Source organism: Pelobates fuscus, chromosome 1 (genome assembly GCF_036172605.1).
Source record: "Pelobates fuscus isolate aPelFus1 chromosome 1, aPelFus1.pri, whole genome shotgun sequence".
Classification (NCBI taxonomy): domain Eukaryota; kingdom Metazoa; phylum Chordata; class Amphibia; order Anura; family Pelobatidae; genus Pelobates; species Pelobates fuscus.
Genome location: NC_086317.1, coordinates 495967699 through 495987531, shown reverse-complemented (window position 1 = coordinate 495987531; position 19833 = coordinate 495967699). Strand labels below are relative to the sequence as shown.

Below are 19833 nucleotides of genomic sequence, written 5' to 3'. Positions count from 1 at the left end.
AAACAATCCCCCTAGTGGAGCAGAAGACCGATCGGGTAAGTACATGGGAGGGGTTAGTATTGCGGGGTGGAGGGTTAATCCTTATTTTTTTTTTTTTATTTAATTTATCTTTACTGAGTGCCTCAACCCCTCGAGGCACCCAGCATACAGGCAGAGCTGATGGCTTCTGATGCTCTGCACTACACTGCCAGGCTCCACGTGTTGAAAACCCAGAAGTGATCGCTCCAGGGCAGCGATCACTCTGGGGCCCGGCAGTCAGGGGAGTATTGCACGAGGCATCGCTGCAATACCCTTAGAGCAGCTGGAAGCGATCATTTGGGGGCGCGGCAGTCAGGGGAGTATTGCACGAGGCAATACCCTTAGAGCAGCTGGAAGCGATCACTCGGGGGCCCGGCAGTCAGGGGAGTATTGCACGAGGCATCGCTGCAATACCCTTAGAGCAGCTGGAAGCGATCACTCGGGGGCCCGGCAGTCAGGGGAGTATTGCACGAAGCATCGCTGCAATACCCTTAGAGCAGCTGGAAGCGATCATTCCAACGCTCATATTGGTCTGAAGCATTTCTGAGCAAAGACGACACATAGAATTCAAAGCTGAGTTGTGATACAGGGGTTAAAGTGAGCTGAGTGCAGATAAGACACAGGTCTGATAGAAAATACACCATTCTCGCAAAGGGTCGTAAATGTCTTGTGTGAAGATCACAGAGTAAGGGGGGGAAAGAGAGGGGAAAAAAACAAGCAAACCGTGCAGAAGATGGTGCTAGAAGGGGAGAGTAAAATAATTATATTAAAGGGACTCTCCACGCAGACCCTGTTTACTCACCTGGTTCCAGCGCCGGGAGCCTCGTGAAGCCGCGCCCCCTATTTCGTCAAAATTGGAAGCGTCATTGCTCTCTTGTGCGCATTCGCGGCTTCGCCACACATGCGCACAGACTTCAGAGGGCGTCATTCATGCCGCCCTCTGAAGTCCTCAGCGCACTACCGCGCATGCGCGCGGTGTGAGCGGCCACGAGCTGAGCTGACTGACAGCTCAGCTCACGGTCTTTGCCCGCCCCCCTCCTCTGCTGACAGGCTGGAGAGAGAAGGCGCGCACACAGTGCCTTCTCTCTCCTGCACACGTCAGACGTATTTTCAAACGTCTGACGTGTACAGGGCCTTTTTAGGGCCCTGCATGATAGGAAGTCCCTCTGGTGGCCGTCTGAGTGACGGCCACTGGAGGTATTCCTATCAATCAATGTAAACACTGTATTTTCTCTGAAAATAGTGTTTACATTAGATTGCCTGCAGGGAGATATAGATCTCACCTGAACAAATACATTAAGCTGTAGTTGTTCAGGTGACTATAGTGTCCCTTTAAGAATGCATGAATTCCCATCCAAGAGTTGCAGGATATGCATGAAGGCCTATATCCAACACGCATGCACGTACGCGCACACACACAAGTACGCACACCTATACATACATCCAGTCACAAGCACCAATACATGTAGGTATGGGAATTCATGTATTCTTAATCGAAGAATGTATATACACACACTGCAGCCAGTACGCAAACACACACTGCAGCCAGTACGCAAACACACACTGCAGCCAGTACGCAAACACACACTGCAGCCAGTACGCAAACACACACTGCAGCCAGTATACAAACACAGACTGCAGCCAGTACACAAACACACACTGTTACTGTTGCTACTCATAATTTTTTTATTGTTGGCTGTCCCTACCCTTAATTGTTGCAGTATGTTATTCCCTTTACCGCGGTTCATTACGTAGAAGAAACAAGTAACAAGCTATCTGTTGTCTCATTCGTCTGGTTGTACGGTACTTTCAACCATCTGAAGTTGTACCATTCGACAAACGAACAAAACATCGAACAACCAGGCCACCCCGGAGAGGAGTGTGGCACTAACTAAGCCCCCCTATCGTTATTCACACTACCTTAATTGACAATCACACAAACACACTGGGCATTTCCTGGGTCATCTTTTCATACGAACGCACCAGCGGTGTTTGGTCGTCGAGTGTCTGGAACCCAAATTCGACACTCGACCACGCGAACACCGCAAAGACCTCCATACTCGCACCCGTTCGTGGGAAAACAAGAGAACAGAACGGCGTTCGGTGAAAGGAATGACACGAACGAGGGGAATCATACGAACGCAGGCAGAACCCATTATCTTCAACATGAACGGAGACCGGCCGCAAGTCCAAAACACATGGAACTATCTTCGGCTTACACCTCGTGTGCGGTCGGTAAAACTAAGACCTCCAGGAAATTCACGAACCCCTGAAAAGATCTGGGTGATTTTTCAGTATGTTGCTCACCCAGATCAGGGCTATCAGGGGATATATGATTTATGGGTGTAGGATATCTGTTTGGGGTACATCTAAGAATTGGGGAAAAATGTGTGTGTAAACTGTACAGATAATTAAGTTATCTCTCAGGCTAAGGGGAGGGAATATGTGAACTGTAACCAGCTAGTGATTGGATAATTCCTAATTTTCTGTGGGTGTCTCCTTTGCATGGGATAATTGCATAAAAGCAGAGTGTGTGGCATTAAAAATAAGTTCTGCTCCTAAAAATCTCGAATCCAACTCTCTGCTTGACCCCCTTCAGTCTGGATTCCGCGCTGGTCACTCTGTTGAAACTGCTGTGACCAAAGTATCCAAAGTATTGCTGCTAAATCTCGCGGCCATTACTCTATCTTAATTCTCCTTGATCTTTCTGCTGCCTTTGACACTGTTGATCATCAACAGCTTCTTCACATTCTCCGTAACTTTGGTCTACGAGATACTGCTCTGTCCTGGTGCTCCTCCTACCACTCCCAGCGCTCTTTCAGTGTTTCTTTCTCTGACTCTGCCTCTTCTCCCCAACCCCTCTCTGTCGGCGTCCCCCAAGGTTCTGTCCTCGGCCCCCTATTGTTCTCTGTCTATACTGCCTCCCTTGGTAAACTCATCAGCTCCTTTGGCTTCCAATATCATTTATATGCCGATGACACACAAATCTACCTGTCCTCCCCTGATCTCTCTCCACCCACCTTGACTTGTGTTTCTGACTGCCTCTCTGCTATTTCCAACTGGATGGCTGCTCACTTCCTTAAACTCAACCTGTCCAAAACAGAACTTCTAATTTTTCCTCCCTCAAGTGCTGCTACTCCTGTGTCTGTCTCCATCCAAGTCAACGGCGCTACTATCACCTCTACCTCACAGGCTCGCTGCCTAGGGGTTCTTTTCGATTCTGACCTGTCTTTTACTCCCCATGTACAATCGATAGTCAAATCCTGTCGCTTCCAACTCAAGAACATAGCGCGCATCCGCCCATATCTAACGCCAGACGCGGCTAAGATACTGGATCATGCTGTTGTTCTCTCTCGCCTCGACTACTGCAATCCCCTTCTCACTGGTCTTACATGTTCCCAGCTTGCACCGCTGCAATCTATAATGAATGCGGCTGCAAGGCTTATTTTCCTGTCCGGTCGCACCGCCCACGCCTCCACGCTCTGTCAGTCCCTGCATTGGCTTCCAGTTAGATATAGGGCCCAATTCAAAATTCTGGCGCTTGCTTACAAATCCCTACATAATGCTGCTCCAACATACCTATCCTCCTTCATACACAAGTATGTCCCGTCGAGATCCCTGCGCTCATACCAGACCTACGCCTATCCTCTGCCCGGATCCCCACTGCTGACGCTCGCCTTCAAGACTTCTCTAGGGCTGCACCTATTCTGTGGAACTCCCTTCCCTCCTCAATCAGACTTTCACCCAGCCTCCATTCCTTCAAAAAAAAATTTGAAAACTCACTTCTTCATTAAAGCGTATCAATTAAACTGTCAGCAGGCTTCTCATCCCCCACCCCATGACTCCTTTCCTGCAACTGTAAAAAATTACATACCAAGCACTCAATAAATCCTTCTCTAACAAACTATTTAATTCCCCTACTTTAACCCGTTTGTGTCACTATACCCCACTCCCTCTAGCATGTAAGCTCATCGAGCAGGGCCCTCAACCCCCTCTGTTCCTGTACGTCCAGTGGTCTGATCTCAATTATGTGTCTGTTAGTCCACCCATTGTACAGCGCTATGGAATTTGTTGGCGCTATGTAAATAATAAAATAATAATACTGAGTGTTGTCCAGTTATTGGGAAGGGTGATGGGAGATTTGTGGATTTATTTACTACTTATGCTGTACTTCGTATTATGTTTTTCTTGTTCCTGAATAGCTATTGGAGTGCTTCCATTGCTCTCCGCTACACGCACTGCAGCCAATACACTAACATACCCTGTAGCCACTCTACAAACACTGCTTCCCTGGTTGTGATATTGTCGTTGTGATATTGTCGTTGTGATATTGTCGTTGTGATATTGTCGTTGTGATATTGTCGTTGTGATATTGTCGTTGTGATATTGTTCGATGTGTTGTTTTACAGAGCTGTTGCAGTGCGAGGAGTTACACACGATTATACACCTGGTGTTAAAAGCTGGAAATTACATGAATGCAGTATGTATGTGTTTATTAACACTCAGCATATTTCTTCACATTTACCCCTCAAATCCCGTCATTTACATTTACTGTGAATGTGTTTACTCCTTTCATGTCCTTCAGTTACATTAATCAGGGATTACAATTTCAAGTCCTGTGCAACCAGCAAAGCTTTGAAGGTTACTAGCCGCTGCACGTCACTTGGGTGAAACTCCACTCGCTAAGGCCCCTGACATTAATTACCCCACATATACCCTAGTATGAATTATCCCCCCATACACTGATCTCACTGACCCTAGTATGAATTATCCCCCCATACACTGATCTCTCTGACCCTAGTATGAATTATCCCCCCATACACTGATCTCACTGACCCTAGTATGAATTATACCCCCATACACTGATCACTCTGACCCTAGTATGAATTATCCCCACATACACTGATCACTCTGACCCTAGTATGAATTATCCCCCCATACACTGATCTCACTGACCCTAGTATGAATTATCCCCCCATACACTGATCTCTCTGACCCTAGTATGAATTATACCCCCATACACTGATCTCTCTGACCCTAGTATGAATTATCCCCCCATACATTGATCTCACTGACCCTAGTATGAATTATCCCCCATACACTGATCTCACTGACCCTAGTATGAATTATCCCCCCATACACTGATCTCTCTGACCCTAGTATGAATTATCCCCCCATACACTGATCTCACTGACCCTAGTATGAATTATCCCCCCATACACTGATCTCTCTGACCCTAGTATGAATTATCCCCCCATACACTGATCTCACTGACCCTAGTATGAATTATCCCCCATACACTGATCTCACTGACCCTAGTATGAATTATACCCCCATACACTGATCTCTCTGACCCTAGTATGAATTATACCCCCATACACTGATCTCTCTGACCCTAGTATGAATTATCCCCCCATACACTGATCTCACTGACCCTAGTATGAATTATACCCCCATACACTGATCTCTCTGACCCTAGTATGAATTATACCTCCATACACTGATCTCACTGACCCTAGTATGAATTATCCCCCCCATACACTGATCTCACTGACCCTAGTATGAATTATCCCCCCATACACTGATCTCACTGACCCTAGTATGAATTATCCCCCCATACACTGATCTCACTGACCCTAGTATGAATTATCCCCCCATACACTGATCTCACTGACCCTAGTATGAATTATCCCCCCATACACTGATCTCACTGACCCTAGTATGAATTATCCCCCCATACACTGATCTCACTGACCCTAGTATGAATTATCCCCCCATACACTGATCTCACTGACCCTAGTATGAATTATCCCCCCATACACTGATCTCACTGACCCTAGTATGAATTATCCCCCCATACACTGATCTCACTGACCCTAGTATGAATTATCCCCCCATACACTGATCTCACTGACCCTAGTATGAATGATCCCCCCATACACTGATCTCACTGACCCTAGTATGAATGATCCCCCCATACACTGATCTCACTGACCCTAGTATGAATGATCCCCCCATACACTGATCTCACTGACCCTAGTATGAATGATCCCCCCATACACTGATCTCACTGACCCTAGTATGAATTATCCCCCCATACACTGATCTCACTGACCCTAGTATGAATTATCCCCCCATAGACTGATCTCTCTGACCCTAGTATGAATTATACCCCCATACACTGATCTCTCTGACCCTAGTATGAATTATCCCCCCATACACTGATCTCACTGACCCTAGTATGAATTATCCCCCCATACACTGATCTCACTGACCCTAGTATGAATTATCCCCCCATACACTGATCTCTCTGACCCTAGTATGAATTATCCCCCCATACACTGATATCTCTGACCCTAGTATGAATTATCCCCCCATACACTGATCTCACTGACCCTAGTATGAATTATCCCCCCATACACTGATCTCACTGACCCTAGTATGAATTATCCCCCCCATACACTGATCTCTCTGACCCTAGTATGAATTATACCCCCATACACTGATCTCACTGACCCTAGTATGAATTATACCCCCATACACTGATCTCACTGACCCTAGTATGAATTATCCCCCCATACACTGATCTCACTGACCCTAGTATGAATTATCCCCCCATACACTGATCTCACTGACCCTAGTATGAATTATACCCCCATACACTGATCTCACTGACCCTAGTATGAATTATACCCCCATACACTGATCTCACTGACCCTAGTATGAATTATCCCCCCATACACTGATCTCTCTGACCCAAGTATGAATTATCCCCCCATACACTGATCTCTCTGACCCTAGTATGAATTATCCCCCCATGCACTGATATCTCTGACCCTAGTATGAATTATACCCCCATACACTGATCTCACTGACCCTAGTATGAATTATACCCCCATACACTGATCTCACTGACCCTAGTATGAATTATACCCCCATACACTGATCTCTCTGACCCTAGTATGAATTATCCCCCATAGACTGATCTCTCTGACCCTAGTATGAATTATTCCCCCATAGACTGATCTCTCTGACCCTAGTATGAATTATACCCCCATACACTGATCTCACTGACCCTAGTATGAATTATCCCCCCCATACACTGATCTCACTGACCCTAGTATGAATTATCCCCCCATACACTGATCTCACTGACCCTAGTATGAATTATACCCCCATACACTGATCTCACTGACCCTAGTATGAATTATCCCCCCATAGACTGATCTCTCTGACCCTAGTATGAATTATCCCCCCATAGACTGATCTCTCTGACCCTAGTATGAATTATACCTCCATACACTGATCTCACTGACCCTAGTATGAATTATCCCCCCATACACTGATTCCCCTGACCCTCATACCTATCTTGGTATCATTAATAGGCTTCTCATTTTTTTTTCTTTTAGGGTGGTTATGCAGGAAGTGCCCTAGGATTTCGCATGGGCTCCCTCCTTAAATTGGCTGATACCAAAGCAAACAAGCCAGGAGTGAATCTGATGCACTTCGTAGCCAAGGTGAGAATAATAGATTGGGCAAGATCGCAATAGAACACACAGATCGGGTAATATGATTTGACAGATGAATGGTATAGAGCAGTGCACGCTGTAGGAGATGCACCATGAGCAGGGTGGAGGAATCAGAAGGGTAGAAGAAGACAATAGAAAATGCAGGGCAGAGTGGAGCACTGGAAAGATACAGGTAATAAAATGGCTGCACAATGGATATGGAGGGCAAGTACCAATGAATAACCTTTATTTTACACGTTACAGATGTCCTTTTCACACTGCACAAGCCATGTATGGGTATGACTGACATTGTTGCACTAAGTACAGCATGATGGAGCCTTCACACAGAGACACACACTTTGTTTCCCATGACACCATTGCTACCAATTTCTCATCTTACTCTGCAGCCACCTGAGAGCTCCTCCGTAATGTACAAACTCCTCATAGTTAGCAGCATGGTCAGACCCAAATACTGCAGTCTCCAGGGGAATATCCTTGCGGGCTAGTCCAGTCTTAGAATGCATTGAGTTTATAGGGCACCAACCCATGAATGAATCCACACAGTGCTGGGCTACAAAATGCCCCTTCCTGCAGTACTCTACCATCTGGCAGAACAATGGAGCTCTGCAGCGACTGCTCACAAACCCTAAATGTTAGAGGCCCGGGGTAATTGCCCCAAGCCTCCTTGGCCAGCCATCTTATGAAGGAGGGTGGTGAGCATGGGATGAGGGATGTGGGGAAGAAGAGCAGTTAAAAGGTGCTTACTGCACAATATTGTAACCTGCATGTTGTAACTTATTGGCTGCATTGTCTGAGACCTGGAATGGGATATAAGTATCTCTTCTACTCCTCTCCTGTGTACAGGAAGCAGAGAAGAACAATCCTTACCTGATGAACTTCCCAGATAAGTTGTCTCATATTAATCAGGCATCAAGGTAAGTGGTGAATTATTGATGTATTTATAATAATGCCCTTAATATATGTCGGGGCTCCCCCAAAATGAATAATGCCTTTAACATCTCTAACCATATGGAAGTTACCTACCGTGTAACACACTGTGTTTCCGTGACCTTCTATCCAACACGCCAAGTGCTCCCGTGACCTTGTCGTCTACTGCATTAACACTCTCAGTGCTCCCGTGACCTTGTCGTCTACTGCATTAACACTCTCAGTCCCATGACCTACTGTCACTTCTCTGTTCTTCATCACTTCATCATCTCTTATTAATTGTGTATCTTCTGTACTTTTTACATAATGTCTGTTTGGAAATAGACACTCAAACTTGCTTTGCATATTCATAGTACAGTCTTATTATAAATTGATTAAAAACAAAACTGTACTTTGAGTGAAACAATAGAGTCCATGGCTAGTTTCTGGTCAAAATCATAGTGTGGTTTTAAAAAAAAAGTCCATTGTGAAAGGGTGAGGTCTGAAACATGACTCCTGTCCATGTTGCTGGGAATTTTGGGATAGTTGTGGGTACAGCATTTCCTGAAATTTCTGCACCCAAGGAGGACTTCCCAAGGTCGAACCATAGTTACGCAGATGCTGCTTATGTAATTTTAGAATGATTTATTTCTATCTCTAGAGATATATGGCTTCCAGTGCCCCCTAAAAGTAGTTGCTGAACACATTGCAAAAACCTGGACCCAGAACACAGCCCTTGTTTGAGTTTAAGGGATTTCTAACTTTTTTCTTTTTTTTTTTTTGCAATGCAAGTGAAGGAATTTTTATCAAAACTTTTTTTTTTTTTTCAGTTTGTATCGTTCTGTTTAAAACCATATCAAATGCCTTCAAAAAATCCAAGTAGATCACATTCACTGGGACACAATCTATATTTCTCTTAACGTCTTCATAGAACTCAATACAATTACTTAAAGTTGTCATGGTCTGTCATTTATAAACCAAATGTAATCCCAATAATGAGATTGTATACAGTAAAGAAACATTTTTTTTGATCCCCTGCTGATTTTAAACGTTTGCCCACTGACAAAGAAATGATCAGTCTATAATTTTAATGGTAGGTGTATTTTAACAGTGAGAGACAGAATAACAAAAAATAAATCCAGAAACACGCATGTCTAAAAAGTTATAAATTGATTTGCATGTCAGTGAGTGAAATAAGTATTTGATGCCTTCGTCTTAGTACTTGGTGGCAAAACCCTTGGTGGCAATCATAGAGGTCAGACATTTCTGATAGTTGGCCACCAGGTTTGCACACATCTCACAAGGGATTTTGTCCCACTCCTCTTTGCAGATTCTCTCCAAGTCATTAAGGTTTCGAGGCTGATGCTTGGCAACTCGAACCTTCAGTTCCCTCCACAGATTTTCTATGGGATTAAGGACTGGAGACTGGCTAGGCCACTCCAGGACCTTAATGTGCTTCTTCTTGAGTCACTCCTTTGTTGCCTTGGCTGTGTGTTTTGGGTCATTGTCATGTCAATGCCCTGGCTGAGGGAAGGAGGTTCTCACCCAAGGTTTGATGGTACATGGCCATTGTCCCTTAGATGTGGTGCAGTTATCCTGTCCTCTTAGCAGAAAAACACCCCCAAAGCACAATGTTTCCACCTCCATGTTTGACGGTGGGGATTGTGTTCTTGGGGTCATAGGCAGCATTTCTCCTCCTCCAAACACGGCGAGTTGAGTTGAGGCCAAAGAGCTCAATTTTGGTCTCATCTGACCACAACATTTTCACCCAGTTCTGCTAAAGTATTCAGATGTTAATTGTCAAACTTTAGATGGGCCTGTACATGTGCTTACTTGAGCAGGGGAACCTTGCGGGAGCTGCAGGATTTCAGTCCTTCACGGCGTAGTGTTACCAATTTGTTTTCTTGGTGACTATAATCCCAGCTGCCTTGAGATCATTAACAAGATCCTCCCGTGTAGTTTTTTGGCCTGATTCCTCACCATTCTCATGATCATTGAAATTTCATGAGGTGAGATCTTGCATGGAGCACCAGACAGAGGGAGACTGACAGTTATTTTGTGTTTCTTCCATTTGCGAATAATTGCAACTGTTGTCACCTTCTCACCAAGCTGCTTGGCGATGGTCTTGTAGCCCATTCCAGCCTTGTGTAGGTTTACAATCTTGCCCCTGACATCCTTGGACAGCTTTTTGGTCTTGGCCAGGGTGGAGAGTTTGGACTCTGATTGCTTCTGTGGACAGGTGTTTTTTATACTGGTAACGAGCTGAGATTAGGAGCACTCCATTTAACAGAGTGGTCCTAATCTCAGCTTGTTACCTGTATAAAAGACACCTGGGAGCCAGAAATCTTGCTGACTGATAGGGGATCAAATACTTATTTCACTCATTAACATGCAAATCAATTTATAACTTTTATGACATGCATTTTTCTGGATTTTCTTTTTGTTATTCTGTCTCTCACTGTTAAAATACAACTACCATTAAAATTATAGGCTGGTCATTTCTTTGTCAATGGACAAATGTTCAAAATCAGCAGGGGATCAAATACTTTTTCCCCCTTGTTTGTACCTGCAGGACTGTCTTTAACGCAGGGACCCAAGGCAGTTGCCCCATGGGCCTTTCTGCCCTCACTTTATCCCCACAGGCCTGCCGGTGCAGCTGGGGGCCCACATACTACGGAGTCTCATCGGGTGACCCAGTGGGCTTGTATCAGCAGGGGCCTGGTCTGGTGCTATAGGCCTGTAGCCCATTAACCGTGCGACTGTGCCCCCTTGATTTTTGCAGTGCTGGAAGGGACAGCCGCGAGTCTCTTCCTCTCAGAGAAAACACAGAGCCGCATGGGTGGGAGGAGGAGGAGGCAGTGAGGAGGAGGACGGCTGGACAGCCAGTTCCCTACTCCCAACAACCTCTGGCACTACACTGAACCCCAGGGAAGCCACCTGTGACGGACCACCTGGCACCCCGACCGGGTACCTCCGTCAATCACGGCTTCCTAGAACTTGCAAGCACCATCAGCACTGTACTGAAACACCATAACCACCGTAAACCCCACGAACCATCGCAGCTTGGTTGGGCTCTCGCCGTCCTTCACCCACCCTGGACCCAAGACCAGGATCCAGCTTCCAGAGGGCAGACCTCTCCTACTCCCAGAGAGCGTAGCAGGAACAGCTCTTATAAGACTTAGTGATTAGAATTCCTGGGGAGTATAGTGATATCGCAATCCCCAGGATAGATACAGCCGTTTCTCCCACATATGAGTTGAGACTCTATGTTGAGGGTAAGCAGGAACAGAATTTTAATGGAGGCACACTGGCCTTTTATACAAGTTTCCCAACCGGGGTGACACCCAGGTGGGCCTTGTTGGGCACAGGGAATAAACCAATAAAACCAGAGTCATACAGTGAGACACTCCCATACACAAACAATAGAATCCCTCCTCTGTGCTTGGGAGATAATTGAATCATGAACTGTACTAATCTAACCCAATTATCTCCAAGCACAGAAAAACATACAATTTTATGAAACCCCAAAAAGTACCCTTAAAACACATAAAACCCCATATCTGGGTATATAGCCCCTATCTGGGTGAACAACAAATCCAAAAATCAACCAGATCTGTTCAGGGGTTCAGGAATTTCGTGGAAGTCATAGTTTTGACCGACCGTGCACATGGTCCTATGCCCAAAACAGTTCCAGGGAAATCAGTGCTAACAGTCGGTCAAGTTCGGTAGTCTTTTACAGGTTTCCCTGCAGGGCCCATAGTCTGTGGGCAGGAGGCTGGCAAACAGGCCGCTCCAAGAAAAGGTGTTAAGGTCACTTTCGCCACACCACCCTCCAGCAACAGGTAGGAAACTGGAGTATGGGTTTACAAATGTAACTTTTGCGTGTGTGTGTCGGTCTGTGTCTGTGTGTCGGTCTGTGTCTGTGTGTCGGTCTGTGTCTGTGTGTCGGTCTGTGTCTGTGTGTCGGTCTGTGTCTGTGTGTCGGTCTGTGTCTGTGTGTCGGTCTGTGTCTGTGTGTCGGTCTGTGTCTTTGTGTCGGTCTGTGTCTGTGGGTCGGTGGGTGGGTCGGTCGGTGGGTGGGTCGGTCGGTGGGTGGGTCGGTCGGTCTGTGGGTCGGTCGGTCTGTGGGTCGGTCGGTCTGTGGGTCGGTCGGTCTGTGGGTCGGTCGGTCTGTGGGTCGGTCGGTCTGTGGGTCGGTCGGTCTGTGGGTCGGTCGGTCTGTGGGTCGGTCGGTCTGTGGGTCGGTCGGTCTGTGGGTCGGTCGGTCTGTGGGTCGGTCGGTCTGTGGGTCGGTCGGTCTGTGGGTCGGTCGGTCTGTGGGTCGGTCGGTCTGTGGGTCGGTCGGTCTGTGGGTCGGTCGGTCTGTGGGTCGGTCGGTCTGTGGGTCGGTCGGTCTGTGGGTCGGTCGGTCTGTGGGTCTGTGGGTCTGTGGGTCGGTGGGTCGGTGGGTCTGTGGGTCGGTCGGTCGGTCTGTGGGTCGGTCGGTCGGTTTGTGGGTCGGTCGGTCGGTTTGTTTGTGGGTCGGTCGGTCGGTTTGTTTGTGGGTCGGTCGGTCGGTTTGTTTGTGGGTCGGTCGGTCGGTTTGTTTGTGGGTCGGTCGGTCGGTTTGTTTGTGGGTCGGTCGGTCGGTTTGTTTGTGGGTCGGTCGGTCGGTTTGTTTGTGGGTCGGTCGGTTTGTTTGTGGGTCGGTCGGTTTGTTTGTGGGTCGGTCGGTCGGTTTGTTTGTGGGTCGGTCGGTCGGTTTGTTTGTGGGTCGGTCGGTCGGTTTGTTTGTGGGTCGGTCGGTCGGTTTGTTTGTGGGTCGGTCGGTCGGTTTGTTTGTGGGTCGGTCGGTCGGTTTGTTTGTGGGTCGGTCGGTCGGTTTGTTTGTGGGTCGGTCGGTCGGTTTGTTTGTGGGTCGGTCGGTCGGTTTGTTTGTGGGTCGGTCGGTCGGTTTGTTTGTGGGTCGGTCGGTCGGTTTGTTTGTGGGTCGGTCGGTCGGTTTGTTTGTGGGTCGGTCGGTCGGTTTGTTTGTGGGTCGGTCGGTCGGTTTGTTTGTGGGTCGGTCGGTTTGTTTGTGGGTCGGTCGGTTTGTTTGTGGGTCGGTCGGTCGGTTTGTTTGTGGGTCGGTCGGTCGGTTTGTTTGTGGGTCGGTCGGTCGGTTTGTTTGTGGGTCGGTCGGTCGGTTTGTTTGTGGGTCGGTCGGTCGGTTTGTTTGTGGGTCGGTCGGTCGGTTTGTTTGTGGGTCGGTCGGTCGGTTTGTTTGTGGGTCGGTCGGTCGGTTTGTTTGTGGGTCGGTCGGTCGGTTTGTTTGTGGGTCGGTCGGTCGGTTTGTTTGTGGGTCGGTCGGTCGGTTTGTTTGTGGGTCGGTCGGTCGGTTTGTTTGTGGGTCGGTCGGTCGGTTTGTTTGTGGGTCGGTCGGTCGGTTTGTTTGTGGGTCGGTCGGTCGGTTTGTTTGTGGGTCGGTCGGTCGGTTTGTTTGTGGGTCGGTCGGTCGGTCGGTTTGTTTGTGGGTCGGTCGGTCGGTCGGTTTGTTTGTGGGTCGGTCGGTCGGTCGGTTTGTTTGTGGGTCGGTCGGTCGGTCGGTTTGTTTGTGGGTCGGTCGGTCGGTCGGTTTGTTTGTGGGTCGGTCGGTCGGTCGGTTTGTTTGTGGGTCGGTCGGTCGGTCGGTTTGTTTGTGGGTCGGTCGGTCGGTCGGTTTGTTTGTGGGTCGGTCGGTCGGTCGGTTTGTTTGTGGGTCGGTCGGTCGGTCGGTTTGTTTGTGGGTCGGTCGGTCGGTCGGTTTGTTTGTGGGTCGGTCGGTCGGTCGGTTTGTTTGTGGGTCGGTCGGTCGGTCGGTTTGTTTGTGGGTCGGTCGGTCGGTCGGTTTGTTTGTGGGTCGGTCGGTCGGTCGGTTTGTTTGTGGGTCGGTCGGTCGGTCGGTTTGTTTGTGGGTCGGTCGGTCGGTTTGTTTGTGGGTCGGTCGGTCGGTTTGTTTGTGGGTCGGTCGGTCGGTTTGTTTGTGGGTCGGTCGGTCGGTTTGTTTGTGGGTCGGTCGGTCGGTTTGTGGGTCGGTCGGTCTGTGGGTGTCTGTATGTAGTCAGTGTGTGTATGTAGTACATGTATCTGTAAATCTGCATGTGTGTCAGTGTGTGTATGTGTATCTGTGTTGTAACGGAGCTCCATGACCCACCCACAAGAAACCGTTACTGCACCTGGGTATTTTGCTGGGGTGATGGGGCAACATGCTGTGGGGACTTGAGGGAGGGCAGAGGCCAACTGCACTCTGCCCAGCTGCCAGCTCTTCTGCTGGGGTGCTGAGACCATAGTCCGGCTCAGTAGCCAAGGGAACATGGAAGTCAGTAGGGGTTAACATCGCCTCTGTTAACCCTGGTGCCACGCTAGGAGTTAGCTGGGGAGGGGAATTGGTACTTACCCCCTCCTCCTGTTGTCCCGGTGAGGGTAGTTGGGGATCTGGATAGGCTGTCCAGCATCCCGGTAGGTCAGGCACAGAGACCACGGTCCCATCTGCGCCGTCTGGGAGATTGGTGTCTCCCCTTGTAATGGTAAGCTGCCGCTGGGGAGAGAGGGTGCTGCGCTCCTCTCCCTGAAACACAGACTGCCGTTGGGGAGGAAGGACGACACCTTCAGCTCCCTGGGGTTCACACTGCCGCTGGGGGGGGAAGGACGACACCTTCGGCCCCCTGGGGTACACACTGCCGCTGGGGAGGAAGGACGGCACCTTCAGCTCCCTGGGATACACACTGCCGCTGGGGGGGGAAGGACGACACCTTCAGCTCCCTGGGATTCACACTGCCGCTGGGGGGGAAGGACGACACCTTCGGCCCCCTGGGGTACACACTGCCGCTGGGGAGGAAGGACGACACCTTCTGCTCCCTGGGGTTCACACTGCCGCTGGGGGGAAGGACGACACCTTCGGCCCCCTGGGGTACACACTGCCGCTGGGGAGGAAGGACGGCACCTTCTGCTCCCTGGGGTACACACTGCCGCTGGGGAGGAAGGACGACACCTTCTGCTCCCTGGGGTACACACTGCCGCTGGGGAGGAAGGACGACACCTTCAGCTCCCTGGGGTTCACACTGCCGCTGGGGGGGGGAAGGACGGCACCTTCGGCCCCCTGTAACTCACGCTGTTGCTGGGGCGCAGGGACGGAACACTTCGCTATCATTGCCCGATATTCTCCTTCCTTCTGCAAATCATCCGCCAGTTCTCTCCTTATGTACTGTACCAGTTCCTCTGTTAGGTAGGGCCCGTAGAGAGCCAACCGCCTCTTCAGTATAGTGTCAAACCGTACGTGACTATACCAATACTCCAGGTTTGCTTGGTGTTCCCAGGAAGCTGCTCCTCTCACTAGGGAAGCCATCCCACCGCTGCCACCAATGTAACGGAGCTCCGTGTACTCCGACTGAGTACCCTCCGTTGACGGATGCTCCTAGTGCTTCCTGAGGACTACAAGCACCGCACTGGACACCACAACCACCGCAGAATCCACAACCGCCGTAGCTTAACTGGAGCCACGCCGTCTTCCTTCCACCCTGGATCGGCTTCTGTCCTCCAGGACCGTGTGGGGAAGACCTCTCCTCCAGGAGAGCGTATCCGGAACAAGCTCTTAAAAGAGCTAAGTGATTAAGCTCAGGGGAATATGCAGAGCATAGCAATCCCCAGTGTGATACAGCAATTCCCTCCAATAACGAGACGAGGCTACGTTTTGAAGGGTCAAGAAGAACTGAGGTGCTGGCACACCCAGCCTGGTTTTTATTACAGTCAGGTACAAACAGAACACACCCAGGGGGAGGTATAAAACAACCAATAACATAATAGTACAGCCCACAGTTTCCCTCCCCTCTGCTTGGGAGATAATTGAGTTTCCTACTATATCTACTCAATTATCTCCAAGCTAAAACTTACACATTTTTATAACTTTATGATTTTTACATAGTATATGAATAAAACTTACATTTTTATAATCAATCCATTTAGGGGAACAACATATTAAAAAATGGCACGTATCAGACCAGGGGTTCAAAAGTTAAGGGAAAGTCCTTTGTGACTAAATGAAGCATGGCTTTCCGGCTCAGACCGGTTTTACAGAGCCCTCTCTCCTGGAGAAGTAATCCAATTACCTCCCAGGACAGAGACAGACTCCATTGAGCACATGGTTGCAAAAAGACATAAAACACTTTAAAATACATAAAGTCCCCTTTTACACATAACACACAGACATTTCACATAACCCCAGATAGCTGGGATCTGAGCGCACAAAACTACCGAATAGCGCGCAGATCCTATTCACACAGTACAATTGCCATGGAGCTAAAGTCTTTCCCATAGTCTTTCATTATATGAATAGGCTCCATGGTATAGCTATCTGGGTTAACACATTTACATAAAGTCTGGTTCATAGTCCAAAGGCAAGAGGCGGGCAAGCAGCCCCCTCCAAGGACACGTGGCGAGGTCGGTTTCGCCACACCCAAATGTAAGTTTTACAGGGCCATAGTCGCAGGGGAGGAGGCAGGCAAGCAGGCCTCTCCAGGACAAAGTGGCGAAGGGCACTTCGGCACATGTGTGTATATCTGTGTCTGTATATCTGCATGTGTGTATATCTGTGTATCTGCGTGTGTTTATCAAAATGTGCGTGGTTCTATATCAATAAATCAATAAAAATCCCCTTAGTGCAAATAGAAAGTGCAAAAATCTGCGTGTCTCAGCTTGGGCAGAGACCCTAGAGAAATCGGTCGGTTTGTTTGTGGGTCGGTCGGTTTGTTTGTGGGTCGGTCGGTTTGTTTGTGGGTCGGTCGGTCGGTTTGTTTGTGGGTCGGTCGGTCGGTTTGTTTGTGGGTCGGTCGGTCGGTTTGTTTGTGGGTCGGTCGGTCGGTTTGTTTGTGGGTCGGTCGGTCGGTTTGTTTGTGGGTCGGTCGGTCGGTTTGTTTGTGGGTCGGTCGGTTTGTTTGTGGGTCGGTCGGTCGGTTTGTTTGTGGGTCGGTCGGTCGGTTTGTTTGTGGGTCGGTCGGTCGGTTTGTTTGTGGGTCGGTCGGTCGGTTTGTTTGTGGGTCGGTCGGTCGGTTTGTTTGTGGGTCGGTCGGTCGGTTTGTTTGTGGGTCGGTCGGTCGGTTTGTTTGTGGGTCGGTCGGTCGGTTTGTTTGTGGGTCGGTCGGTCGGTTTGTTTGTGGGTCGGTCGGTCGGTTTGTTTGTGGGTCGGTCGGTCGGTTTGTTTGTGGGTCGGTCGGTCGGTTTGTTTGTGGGTCGGTCGGTCGGTTTGTTTGTGGGTCGGTCGGTCGGTTTGTTTGTGGGTCGGTCGGTTTGTTTGTGGGTCGGTCGGTCGGTTTGTTTGTGGGTCGGTCGGTCGGTTTGTTTGTGGGTCGGTCGGTCGGTTTGTTTGTGGGTCGGTCGGTCGGTCGGTCGGTCGGTTTGTTTGTGGGTCGGTCGGTCGGTCGGTTTGTTTGTGGGTCGGTCGGTCGGTTTGTTTGTGGGTCGGTCGGTCGGTTTGTGGGTCGGTCGGTCGGTCGGTCTGTTTGTGGGTCGGTCGGTCGGTCGGTTTGTTTGTGGGTCGGTCGGTCGGTCGGTTTGTTTGTGGGTCGGTCGGTCGGTTTGTTTGTGGGTCGGTCGGTCGGTTTGTTTGTGGGTCGGTCGGTCGGTTTGTGGGTCGGTCGGTCTGTGGGTGTCTGTATGTAGTCAGTGTGTGTATGTAGTACATGTATCTGTAAATCTGCATGTGTGTCAGTGTGTGTATGTGTATCTGTGTTGTAACGGAGCTCCATGACCCACCCACAAGAAACCGTTACTGCACCTGGGTATTTTGCTGGGGTGATGGGGCAACATGCTGTGGGGACTTGAGGGAGGGCAGAGGCCAACTGCACTCTGCCCAGCTGCCAGCTCTTCTGCTGGGGTGCTGAGACCATAGTCCGGCTCAGTAGCCAAGGGAACATGGAAGTCAGTAGGGGTTAACATCGCCTCTGTTAACCCTGGTGCCACGCTAGGAGTTAGCTGGGGAGGGGAATTGGTACTTACCCCCTCCTCCTGTTGTCCCGGTGAGGGTAGTTGGGGATCTGGATAGGCTGTCCAGCATCCCGGTAGGTCAGGCACAGAGACCACGGTCCCATCTGCGCCGTCTGGGAGATTGGTGTCTCCCCTTGTAATGGTAAGCTGCCGCTGGGGAGAGAGGGTGCTGCGCTCCTCTCCCTGAAACACAGACTGCCGTTGGGGAGGAAGGACGACACCTTCAGCTCCCTGGGGTTCACACTGCCGCTGGGGGGGAAGGACGACACCTTCGGCCCCCTGGGGTACACACTGCCGCTGGGGAGGAAGGACGGCACCTTCAGCTCCCTGGGATACACACTGCCGCTGGGGGGGGAAGGACGACACCTTCAGCTCCCTGGGATTCACACTGCCGCTGGGGGGGAAGGACGACACCTTCGGCCCCCTGGGGTACACACTGACGCTTGGGAGGAAGGACGACACCTTCTGCTCCCTGGGGTTCACACTGCCGCTGGGGGGAAGGACGACACCTTCGGCCCCCTGGGGTACACACTGCCGCTGGGGAGGAAGGACGGCACCTTCTGCTCCCTGGGGTACACACTGCCGCTGGGGAGGAAGGACGACACCTTCAGCTCCCTGGGGTTCACACTGCCGCTGGGGAGGAAGGACGGCACCTTCTGCTCCCTGGGGTACACACTGCCGCTGGGGAGGAAGGACGACACCTTCAGCTCCCTGGGGTTCACACTGCCGCTGGGGGGGGGAAGGACGGCACCTTCGGCCCCCTGTAACTCACGCTGTTGCTGGGGCGCAGGGACGGAACACTTCGCTATCATTGCCCGATATTCTCCTTCCTTCTGCAAATCATCCGCCAGTTCTCTCCTTATGTACTGTACCAGTTCCTCTGTTAGGTAGGGCCCGTAGAGAGCCAACCGCCTCTTCAGTATAGTGTCAAACCGTACGTGACTATACCAATACTCCAGGTTTGCTTGGTGTTCCCAGGAAGCTGCTCCTCTCACTAGGGAAGCCATCCCACCGCTGCCACCAATGTAACGGAGCTCCGTGTACTCCGACTGAGTACCCTCCGTTGACGGATGCTCCTAGTGCTTCCTGAGGACTACAAGCACCGCACTGGACACCACAACCACCGCAGAATCCACAACCGCCGTAGCTTAACTGGAGCCACGCCGTCTTCCTTCCACCCTGGATCGGCTTCTGTCCTCCAGGACCGTGTGGGGAAGACCTCTCCTCCAGGAGAGCGTATCCGGAACAAGCTCTTAAAAGAGCTAAGTGATTAAGCTCAGGGGAATATGCAGAGCATAGCAATCCCCAGTGTGATACAGCAATTCCCTGCAATAACGAGACGAGGCTACGTTTTGAAGGGTCAAGAAGAACTGAGGTGCTGGCACACCCAGCCTGGTTTTTATTA

At 49.9% G+C, this 19833-nt stretch overlaps 1 protein-coding gene across 3 annotated transcripts in view; it reads left to right on the top strand.

Moving 5' to 3' along the window:
- LOC134573618 (FH2 domain-containing protein 1-like) overlaps positions 1-19833 on the top strand; it is a 97221-nt gene that overhangs the window by 68323 nt on the left and 9065 nt on the right. For all 3 annotated transcript variants that reach the window (XM_063433406.1, XM_063433419.1, XM_063433413.1), the window contains exons 7-9: positions 4428-4498; positions 7428-7535; positions 8391-8461. In XM_063433406.1, coding sequence (XP_063289476.1) covers positions 4428-4498; positions 7428-7535; positions 8391-8461 — 250 coding nt within the window. The remainder of the gene's footprint in view (positions 1-4427; positions 4499-7427; positions 7536-8390; positions 8462-19833) is intronic.